Below are 11,822 nucleotides of genomic sequence, written 5' to 3'. Positions count from 1 at the left end.
CTGTTTTAGTGGAGACAAGTCATAAAATCATGATCTTCGACAGTCCCAAGTAAAATGTGTGTTCCAGCTTTGAATACATGAAATCGAAATGTATGGGTAATGGTAACTGGACTGTGATGTGATATGATATGATATATAATGAGTGAACTTTTTCCCTTGGGAGACCCTCAAGCACGGTTTCCCTAATGCAAGATTTACTACTTCAGTCTCTCCGTGACAATTCCCTCCCCCGGGGGATTGATCAGTGCTTGAAGTCTGCAATTCAGCAACTCTCCCCCCCTCCTTGTGGCAGCGACAAGAGGGGGCGGGGCAAGGGGGCGGGGCAAAGGAACAGAAAAGCGATGCATCACCTCCTGAGCGCTACCAAAAGTAAACAGGGAATGGAGCGTTGAAGGCAGGGAAGCAGCCCGGCTGCGCGGCTCTTTGTTCCCATTGCCCGGGGCAGTGGGGATGGCGGACGCGGGGAGCGCGGAGCTGGAGGTGAAGAAGCTGCAGGAGCTGGTGCGCAAGCTGGAAAAGCAGAACGAGCAGCTGCGGAGCCGCGCCGCGGCCGCGAGCCCCTGTTCTGCGAAAACGCACCTGCTCCCGCAGCCCGGATCGCCGCCTCAGCAGCCGCAGCCGGCGTCGGCCTGCGTCCTGGGCGGCCGTTTCCCGGGCGCTTTTTGCCTCCCTAGCCCGGCACCCGCGCTTCTGTGCCCGGCAGCCCTCGGCGGCTTGTATCAGCCCGAGCATCTTCTTTACCGGCAGCCGGAGGAGCCGATCGCGCTGCTGCTGGACGAGCTGCAGCCCCTGGACCTGGAAGAGGAGGGCTACTGCAGTGGCGACGACGAAACTTGGTACGGGGGGGGGGGGGGGGTGCGCTCCTTGCATGAATGATATTAGGTCGAGCGCTGATTTATTTCGGGGACCCGCATGATCGCAGGCCGCTTTACTCCTATAATTCATTTCTGCTTCATTGAAAGCTAGGGGATTGATGAAAAAGCACAAAGAAATGGTAGTGCAACGCCAGTTACCCCTTAACTCAGCTATACCATCTTATCCAATTCTGCTAATCTATATAACATACAGGCTGTCATGCTTTTGCCTTGGTTAATGCCAGTACTTTGGTGGCGTGGGGGTGGCTGGGCCACACCAAATTGTTGGGGGTGGGTTTTTTGTCATTTTATTTCATTTTCTGAAGTTTTTGGCGATTGAGTCTTTACATGTTCATTTAGGGTTAGAAAATGATATGGGGTTGGGGGAGGAGAGGAAAAATACTATAGTGATAGTCCATCGTAAAATAACATATCTTTTATTTATTTTTATTTTTTTTGGGGTGGGGGAGGTTGTAAAATCTTTTTTGCGGCATCCTCTCTGTTTACCCTGTCAGACCTAGATGAATCGGTCCCCTTCCCCCTCTTTTAGCAGGGCATCATCTGGGTAGTAGAGGATGAGGAAGTCATAGTAGCAGTGGGGGAGGAGGACATAATTAGCATTAATCCCTGCAAATTAAGGGAGCACTATCTTGCCTTGTGCCACCCCGAGCTATGCCTGTGCACCATCTCTTCAACTGGTATATGCCTTGGTGTTTAATTAATTTGAACATTTGTAAATGCTAGCTAGTCTTGTTCATTCTGCAGACATGGAGCTGGCAGGCACTGAAATAAATGGCCAGGTTTAAACTGAGGAGAGTGTGTATGGTATACCTAATTCTGGGCCCTGTTTAGCTGCTGCTCTTCTGAACATGGTGAGCAATTTAATCTAATCTGGGATTTATGAGTCACGCTATACCTACAGAGGTTCAAAGCGACTTACAGCACAGTGCAAGGAAGCTTAGATATGCACTAGACTAGAGATATATTAAAATCTTTGGGATTCTTTGATGTCATACCGTGCAATTAAAGAAGTAGTTTGGTAAAATTCAGCAATGTTGTGGGAGCAGTGGCGTAGTAAGGGGTGGGGGTGGATTGCCCCGGACGCTGTCTTGATGGGAGCTCCAGCATGACTCTGCCCCCCCTGCCATGCTTGTGCCCTCGCTTCCTGGCCCCCAGTACTTATTTAGAATCTTTGCCAGCGCGAGCAACTCCTTCTGGCCTGCTGTTTGCGCTGGCCTGGCTCCCTCTGAAATCGCTTCCGGGTCGCGGGGCCAGGGCGTGACGTCGGACGAATAGCCAGAGCGAGCAGCAGGCTGGAGAAGCTGCTCGCGCTAGTGAAGAATTTAAAAGGTACAGGGGTGGGAAGGGAGAGTATGAGTGTGGTGTGGAAGGAGCAGGGGGAGGGGGCAGAGAGGAGGTTTCATGGGGGCGCCACCGTCCTAGGTGCCTCCTATCCTCGCTATGCCACTATGTGAGAGGTACATTGCATGAACATTTAGGGGAGGAATATATACAAGAGAGCTAATAAACAGTGGCTTAATAAGGGGGTTGCCAAGGAGAAGGGTGCAGTCCACCTCGGGTGCAGTCTTTGTAAGGGCTCGGCACCCCTCCTCATCTCCGCTCCCCCACACTCTTCTCCTTGTCGCATGCCCCTTGCCTTCCCCTGCACTGTTTTTACTTCCACAGTGCGAGGTTGCTGTCCTTGACATCATTGGTGCTCTCTCAGATGTCACTTCCGGGAACCACACCTAGGAAATGACATCAAAGGTCGAGTGGACACCGACGTGAGCATGCTGCTCATGTTGGAGACGTTAAAAAGGTACGGGGAAAGGGAAAAGGGGCACGCATGTGCGGCAGGAGGGTGGGGGAGGGGTGCCACCACCCCAGGCGCCGCTTACCCTTACTATGCCACTGAAAGATGTCATGAGGTAGATAGTCTGTTACAGAAATTAACTAGTGCTGAGGGAATTTTTCAAGTAGCTTTCTTATTTCTAATCTTAATGTATATTTTCTGTAAACCGCTTAGAACCTAACGGATGTAGCGGTATATAAGAAATAAATTACATTACATTACATTACATTACATTTTACATGGTTCCATGGTGGTAATGGGATGAAGAGTGGTTTGGTGCACCTTTTTCCCTAGGAGTGTGTGTTGTTTTAAGTCTGTTATGCATTGATGGATGCTGGGCTTAGTTGCCGGTAGAGTTTTATAACATCATGGATACAGGCAGTCCCCGGTTTAAGTACACCCGACTTGCGTCAAACTTGTACTTACAAACTGAGGTCCTGCCTCTCCCTTCCTGTGCCAACGCGCTCCTTCTTCCTTCCTTCCTGTCAAATGTGACCCTCCTCTTCTCTTCCTCCCTTCTTGTCAAATGTGACCCTCCTCTTCCCTCACTTGTGGCCGACCCGGAAGTGAGGGAAGGCGTCTGGGTCTGCCACAAGCCATGTGCAGGAACCAGTGGCTACAGCTTTGGAAAGTGTGACTGGGTGGAGAGAGCCAGCCAAAGTCGGTAAATACCCATGAGAGGCATGAATTTGGTATGTTGAACGGAGGGAAAGACAACAAGGGGCGCATTGGGACACCAAAGGGAGGAGGAGGGTCGTGTTTTGACAGGAAGGGATGCATTGGCACAGGAAGAGAGAGGCAGGGTTGCATTGGGACACAAAGAAGGGAGGGAGCAAAAACAAAGGAGGAAAGGAAGGCAGGAGGGAGCATGAACCTGGGACACAGAATGGAGGGAGAGAGGGGAGCATGAACTTGGGACATAGGATGGAAGAATGGAGGGAATGAGGAAAAGAGATGCTGAGGTGGGGGAATAGAAAGGGAGAATTGTTGGGCATGGGTGTCTGAGTGAGAGGGAAAGAGAGATGGTGCACATGGGGAAATGAAGAAAGCGGTGAATTGTTGAACATAGGGAGGGAGAGAGAAATATTGGACATGGTGGTGGGAGATGTGTGGCATGGCAAAAAGAGAGATGAGAGGGTGAAATGTTGGATGTGGTGGTGGAGAGGGAACAGTGGGACAGATGAAGAGTGAAAATAAGTGTAAACATATATTTTTTTTCTTTTTAAACTACTGTTTTTTAATACCGTTCTTTAATGCTTTTATAAACTGTGTACTGTACAGAATTGAGTTACATACAAATTCAACTTAAGAGAGGTTTAAAAAAGGGAACTTGTTCTTAACCTGGGGACTACCTGTACTTATGAAGACAAGTCACAAAATCATGATCTTTGTCTGCCACAGTGTTCTCCACTTTTTTTTTTCATATATGAAATGTAAGGGTAGTTGTAATTGGATCTTATTTCAGGTTAACTGGACTGTGATATAGAAAGAGGGAACTTTTTCACTGGAGGGAAGCTCAAGGCACAGTTTTCCTAATGCAAGATTTACTACTTATGTCCCTCAGTGGCAGTCCCCTCCCCCAGGGAATTCAGAACCTGAAGTCCGTTGTTGATCCACTCCTCCTTGTGGCTGCGAAAAGAGAGGCGGGGCAAGTGGTGGTAAAGGAGTAAAAAAGAAAAAGGAAAGTCCTACACATATTACCTCTAGATCGCTATCAAATATCACCAGGGAATGGAGTGTTGAAGGCAGGAAGAGGTAGCCAGTCAGCGCGGCTCTTTGTTTCCCAGTGCTTGGGTAGCACGGATGGCGAACTCGGCGAGTGCGGAGCTGGAGTTGAAAGAAGCTTCAGGAACTGGTGCGCAAGCTGGAAAAGCAGAATGAACAGCTGCCGAGCTGCATTGCTGCTGCTATAGCTAGCCCCGGATATGCTAACACACGCCTGCTCCCAGAGCCTGGATCGCGGCGGCGGAAAGCGTCGTTGGGTGTCTTGGGTAGCCGTTTCCTAGTCACTGTCTGCCTCTGCCACTCTGAACCCTCTGCTGAAACCAACATCTCTCTCTCTCCCTCTCTTGTTCCCTAGGTCTGAGATATCTCTTCCTCCCCCATACAGCATTCTCTCACTTTTTCTGTCATGTCCAATATTTCTCCCTCTCGCTCTGTGCACCATCTCTCCCTCCCCGCCACCCAGGGCCGGATTTAGATGAAAAGAGGCCCTAGGCTATTCCACTTATGAGGCCCTTTCACCTCTCATTTTTAAGTTTGTAAATTACATGAGAGATAATAAAATACATCATTACTGTGATATATATCAATATGTTAAATGAAACATGTTGTTATTGGTACTAACCTTTATAAAAAAATGTGACATGGATCTTGAGGCCCTAGGCTGAAGCCTAGTTAGCCTATAGGAAAATCCGGCCCTGCCGTCACCCTATGTCCATCTCTTCCTTCCCTCAGAGAATAGTTAAGCTCTGGAACATGTTGCCAGAGGATGTGGTAAGAACAGTTAATGTAACTGGTTTTAAAAAAGGTTTGGACAAATTCCTGTAGGAAAAGTCCATAGTCTGCTGTTGAGACAGACTTAGGATGGTAGCATGGAATGCTGCTACAATTTGGTTTTTTGCCAGGTACTAGGGCTAGGTTCTCAACCAAGAATATGGTCACTCCCACACAAACCTTGGAATATTTAGGAGCATGCTTTGATACCCGTGTGGGAAGGGTGTTTCTTCCCGTGCTTCATCGAGTCAAGCTGCAAAATCAGGTTTGAGCCTTATTACGTGTCTCCAGCTCAACGGCATGGGACGACACCCTGATCCCGGGGTCTCTGGCAGCCTCATTGGACATGGTTCCTGGTCAACGGTGCATATGTGACCTCTGCAGCGGTTGCTCTTGGTTCGTTGGGCTCCCAGATCTCAGGATTATGCCTGTCGTCTCCCTTGGGCACTGACCGCCCGAACCAGCATGTTAGTGGCTTTGGATAGCCAGTCCAGCAAAAGGGATACTGCTTGCGGTGCCCAAATGGATTACAGATGTCAGTCAGGGAGGTTGGAGTCCATTGCCTTCAGCACAATGCTCAGTTCAAGTGGAGCTCGGCAGAAATTCTCTGGCCCAACCATCTATAATAGTTTGCCGTACCTATGCTTCCAGGCGGATTTCCTGGGTCACCAGGCCATTCAGTGGTGTAAAGTAATATCTGGATTTTTAAATAAGAAACCCAAAACTGGTCTTCGTGACATTTGGAGCATTGAAATAAAGCAACAGATTACTGCGTCTCAATGGCCACAAATTTGGATTTGGAGGATGAAATGTACGGTGTCTGCATCTGAGACAATCTAGGTTTTTCTTATTACATAGAGCTGTTTGGACCCCAGTTCGTTTACATAAAGTAGATGGTTCCAAATCTAATAGATGCTGGCACTGTCATCTCGAACCTGGGACGTTGGCTCATTTGTTATATTATTGTCCCTTCATACAGAAATTTTGGAGATCTATTTGGGATCAAGTTAATAATTTATTGGAGAATCCAGTGGCACTATCATAGGATACCATTTTATTTGGAACATTTATGAAAGTCAACTATCTGTGAGAAGTAACAAACTTCTCTTTATAATGACAGGGGTTGCCATGCAGCTTATTTTAGAAAATTGGGATAGACTAAATTACACATTCTGGTGGGAATCTCTTTGTTATATTTTTAAAATGGATCAGTTTAGGGCCATTCAGCAGGAAATTTACAAGAAATGTATGGATGTTTGGGAACCGTTAACTAAATACTGTAAGGATTGATCTTTTTAGATGTCCTTTTAACATACACATCCAGGGTGGGGGATACGTTTTGGAATTGGTTTAAGGGGTATGTATTGATTGTTCTTGAAGGTATTTATTTACTGATTAATAGATGGAAGGGTGGGGGGGAAATCATTTTCCTTTTTATAAATTTTTTTAAGTTTAATGTGCTTTAATTTTAATATTCTGTGTAAATGTACTAATTATTGTGCACTTTGTAGTTTAAAAACTGAATAAAGAATTAAAAAAAAGAAAGAAATTCTCTGGCCTATCAACCACCTAGAACTGTGGGAATTTTTGGCTAGCTCTCTTAGCCTTTCATTTTCTCCTGGAGGAGCAGCCTGTTTGAGTGTTCTCGGACAATGTCGCCACGGTGGCTTATATCACCTGGCAAGACAGAACATGAAGTGCCCACCTGGCAAAGGAGGCGCACCTTCTGCTCCAGTGGGCAGAAGCTTGCGTTCCTCTCATCTTGGTGGCCTATATACAGGGGATGTCCAACGTCTGGGCAGACTTTCTTGGTCAGTTTACCGTGGATTTCTTCAGCCACTCTGCTCTTCTTTCTCTCCTTTCTCTCAGACACATCCCACCTGGACCCTGGGGAATGGGAACTGTCCCCAGAACCATTTCAGACCCTGGTTCATCAATGGGGGTTGCCTGTCAAGGACCTCGTGGCGACCTGGTCTAAAGCCAAAGCTCCCGGATTCTTCAACGGGGTCCGGGAATCCGGGACAAAGGGCATCGATGTGTTACTGCAGTCATGGCCACAGAGCGGGCTGCTCTACATCTTCCCCCACCTCCAAAATGGCCTTTACTGGGCAGAGTGCTCCACAAAATCAGCCGTCATTTGGAGTGGATGGTTCTTATTGCCCCAGACTGACTGAAGTGACCATGGAATGCAGACCTGGTTCACCTCTTGTTGGACGACACGCTCCCCTTTCCGATCACACCGGACCTACTCTCACAGGGGCTGGTCAGTTTGGATGATCCGTCCCACCTTGGTCTTATGGCCTGTAACTTGGGGACTGCTTGTATATAAAAATACAAAAATTGTGCTGGTATACAAAACACATTGCTTTTCTTTTGTATGAGGGTGATGTACTGGTCTCTTTGACAGCATTAGTGATATGCTATAAATAGAGCAAGTCCCAAAGAAAATGTGAATTGATGGGATAGCTTTCAGCTCGGAATTCTCAGGAGAAGTGGACTTGTGCTCAAGTAGCTTATATAAAGATAATTTCATCCCTATGAAGGGGGAGTGGTGGATTTATTTTTTTGTCTTTTTGCAGAATACGTCTTTGTCATAATATGATTACTGGCTGGTACCGTCATGGTTTGCAGTTGAAGAGATTTTTCTCATGGTCATCTCCCTGTGAAATGCTGATTGTAGTGTGTGGCTGCATGCCACAGTGGGTTTGACATCTTTATGGTCTACCTCTGAGTATTTACAGCACTGGTCCCAGAGCAGAAATAAGTCAGTTGGTTTTCAGGTAAAACTTAATTTTCTTATAGATTAGAGCAGTGTCTCTGAAACTGTGTGCCATGGTACCATGGTGTGCTCCAAAGAGATTCCAGAATTTTACTTTATTTTAAAAAATTCCCTTCATAAGTATATACTAGAATAAATAAATAACTCTCAAATTTAATTTTTTGTTGGTTTTATAAGTATTTGGTTTTATAATTTTAAATATAGTGTACTGTGATAAACATTTGCTCCATTTAGTGTGCCAGAGCTAAAAAAGTTTGATACACTGGATTTGAGGTTAGCAACTTTCTGTGACTGGCTATGGAGTCGTCTTTTTTTTTTTTTTTTTCCTTTTGTCATATTGCACTAAACTTTTTCCCTGATCTGAGGAAGTTAGAACATAATGCATTTATGTTCAACTTTCAATGACTACAATTTAGTGTTCAGATATCTGACTTCACTCCTGTGTCTTTTCAGGCACATCCCTTGGATGGGTGATGTATGCCCTAATTCAGAAGCAAAATTTGGTTATCCCTTATTCTTAATTTGGTTTTGTTTTTGTGATCCTAACAGTTTCCAACCATTTTAAAAACGGACCCTTTTCTTTAAGCCACACTTTTAAGCAGTGGTGTAGCCAGACAGCCAATTTTGGATAGGCACAACATTTTCTCTGCCCCCACTCTCCATCCCTACCCAGCACTTTGTAACTCAGACTATAAATACTTTAGCTAATGAGGATACCCAAGCTCTGTCAGCTGAAGACTTCTCTAAAGGTGGCCAGAATTACCTTTTTTTTTTTTTTTTTTTTTTGCTGCAGGACTGAAGATACCAGCCATTGAAAAGGACAATACATGCTTTGATAAAGTGATAATTGCATATCTTTTTCTCGTCGTACAAAGAGAACCTTATTCATTTATGGTAATATGCATTTGGTACAAAGACAATATTATTCTAATACAGTACAAGTCTATAAATTCGGACTGCTTTGGGATTGGTCGGTCTGGATTTTCCAGATTCTCAGGTGGTACTTTTTTAAAATTAAAATGTAAGGAATAAAAGAAGATATTAACGAGCCAGTTTTGCTGATTATTCGCTAGAAAGACAGCATGCTTCATTTATCAAATTGGTATATTTACAGGAAAAACGTATAAAGAAACTTAAATATTATGGGGCTCATTTTCAAAGCACTTAGACACACAGGCCTTGATTCTGTGAAATGCGTCTAAAGTTAAGTGCCGTTTAGGTGCCTAAGTTAGGCATCCTTTGTAGAATCGCACTCAGCAGAGTTCAGCACTGTTTAGGCATCTAACTTTTTAAGCGTCCTTTAGAGAATCGGGTTTTAGGTGAGATTTAGACGTCCAAACAATGTCCTTGATGTTATAATATTTTATTATTAAGTTATTAAGATGGCGATTTTATGCTGTTTTTCATTATAATTGTAATACTAGGAGTTGGATCTGTTTAATGCTTTTATTTATTTCTTTTCCATCAGACAGACTAACTGGGATTCAAACCAACAACATTGGGATGGAAGGGTACAGGTTCAACCAGTGTGCTACAGAGTGAGCTAGCAAGCTGCATAGCAATTGTAAAACAGGGTCTTATAGGCATTGTAAGGGAGTCTACTTTTAAGCAAAGTTTAGGCTTCAGATAGACCTGAGTTCTATGGACGGAACTTAGGCACTCTTTGGACGTTCTTGCAGAGTAAAACTGTGACTGAGTTCAAAGAAGCGTGGGATGAACATAGAAGATTTAGAATCAGAAAATAATATTAAATATTGAACTAGGCCAGTTACTGGGCAGATTTGCACGGTCTGTGTCTGTGTATGGCCGTTTGGTGGAGGATGGGCAGGGGAGGGCTTCAATGGCTGGGAGGGTGTAGATGGGCTGGAGTAAGTCTTAACAGAGATTTCGGCAGTTGGAACCCAAGCACAGTACCGGGTAAAGCTTTGGATTCTTGCCCAGAAATAGCTAAGAAAAAATAAAATAAAATTTAAATTGAATCAGGTTGGGCAGACTGCATGGACCATTCGGGTCTTTATCTGCCGTCATCTACTATGTTATGTTATGTTACTATGTTAAATTAGGCACAGTTTGGATGTCCTTAATGCAATCTGCTAAATAGCTCTCTGGGGTGATTTTTTTTGCTTTATTAAGCTCAAAATACATTTAATAAGGCATCACATAAACAGGGCACATCAAAACAGATATATTGAATGCAAAACCTTCTATTTTTATGGACAAACAGCGCTCCCAAGAGAGGTGGTGGAGAGGAAAACGGTGACGGAGTTAAAAAAAGCATGGGATGAACACAGAGGATCAAGAATCAGAAAATAATATTAAATATTGAACTAAGGCCAGTACTGGGCAGACTTGCATGGTCTGTGTCTGTATATGGCCGTTTGGGGGAGGATGGGCTGGGGAGGGCTTCAATGGCTGGGAGGGTGTAGATGGGCTGGAGTAGGTTTTGACGGAGATTTTGGCAGTTGGAACCCAAGCCAGTACTGGGTAGAGCTTTGGATTCTTTCCCAGAAATAGCTAAGAAGAAAAATTTAAATTGAGTCAGGTTGGGCAGACTGGATGGACCATTTGGGTCTTTATCTGCCGTCATCTACTATGTTACTATGTTATTTGCTAATTAGAGGAAAAGATCCAATAACTGAAGCATGGCACATGAAAAACATAGCTTTAGTTTTCTTGCTAAAAAGCTACCCTTTTTTCTGACTAAACAGTGCTCAATTGGCTCATTCTTGAAAGCAAAGAAAGCACATGACAAGAATATATAGATTGCATACATAACTTCATTTGCAAAAGCTTAAAAACAGAAAAAACAGATACAGACCTTAGCATGACTTCTACTTCATTGCAAATGGGGGTTTGCAGCTGCACAATGGTGACCTCATTGTGAGATCATCAAGGTGCACCTACAAGGTAGAATGTCACAATTAAAATATGTGCTGGGGAGCTGATTGGGATTTTAACTTATTGAGCTACAGCAGCTTCCAGGCAGGTGTCTCTGACTGCCCTGTGATATGATAGCTTAGCAGATCTCTATCATATCACAGGGCTGTCGGAGACACCTGTTTGGAAGCTGCTATAGCTCAATAAATAAAAGCCCTATGCTCCTCTTCCAGAGGTCATAAGTTCAAATCCCAACCAGCTCCCCAGCACATATTTTTAATTGTGGCATTCTACCTTGTAGGTGCACCTTGATGATCTTGCTGATGGCAGCCGTTCACGGAGCAGAGCAGGACCAGGCAGGAACGTGAAAAGTTTGCACCTGCCTCTTGCTCCACTCGGACGCTGCCATGAGAGCTCAGGAGTCAGTGGAGGGAAAGCTGAAAGCTCCTGACATACAGTGCTGGATGGCAGAATTTAAAAAAGATATGGAGGTAGGGGGGTATGGGGGCCAGCCTGCCTGCCTTGGGTTGAGGGGTCCTGTCTGTCTGATTGCCTGTCTCAGGGTGGGGGGTCTTGCCTGCCCTGTGCCCTCTCCCGACCTGCCACTAGACCTGCCCTGTCCCAGCTTACCACTAGATCACCAGAGGGGTGGACAGGGTACAGGGCAGGGCAGTGGGACAGGGTACACCATTTGGTTAAGAATAATTTTTTTCCCCTTAGGTTTTCCTCCTCTAAATGTAGGTGCGTCTTATGGTCAGGTGTGTCTTATGGAGCGAAAAATACAGTACTTCTGAAGTTTATGGGGGACGGGTAGGGTTGAATGAGATTACTTGTGGGGATGGGTTTGATTTCTGTCCCCAAGCAACTCTAGTCCCTGTGGGCTCGCTATCTATCTAACATGTACCTGGTGCAATGGGGTATTAAGTGACTTGCCCAGGGCCACAAGGAGCAGTGTGGGTTTGAA

At 45.2% G+C, this 11,822-nt stretch overlaps 1 protein-coding gene across 4 annotated transcripts in view; it reads left to right on the top strand.

Annotated features, from left to right (window-relative positions):
- The first annotated feature begins 338 nt into the window (after nt 1–338).
- Nucleotides 339–11,822, top strand: part of SLAIN1 (SLAIN motif family member 1) — a 143,934-nt gene continuing 132,450 nt past the window's right edge. For 2 of the 4 annotated variants that reach the window (XM_033947554.1, XM_033947553.1), the window contains exon 1: nt 339–836. In XM_033947554.1, the coding sequence (XP_033803445.1) occupies nt 451–836 (386 nt within the window). In that variant the 5' untranslated portion in view covers nt 339–450. Of the gene's footprint in view, nt 837–1,708; nt 1,727–11,822 lie in introns of those variants that run through there. The other 2 variants (XM_033947556.1, XM_033947555.1) reach the window with 2 other exon arrangements.

Source organism: Geotrypetes seraphini, chromosome 6, assembly GCF_902459505.1.
Source record: "Geotrypetes seraphini chromosome 6, aGeoSer1.1, whole genome shotgun sequence".
In the NCBI taxonomy this organism is placed as follows: Eukaryota; Metazoa; Chordata; class Amphibia; order Gymnophiona; family Dermophiidae; genus Geotrypetes; species Geotrypetes seraphini.
This window is presented reverse-complemented; position numbering and strand designations above follow the sequence as displayed.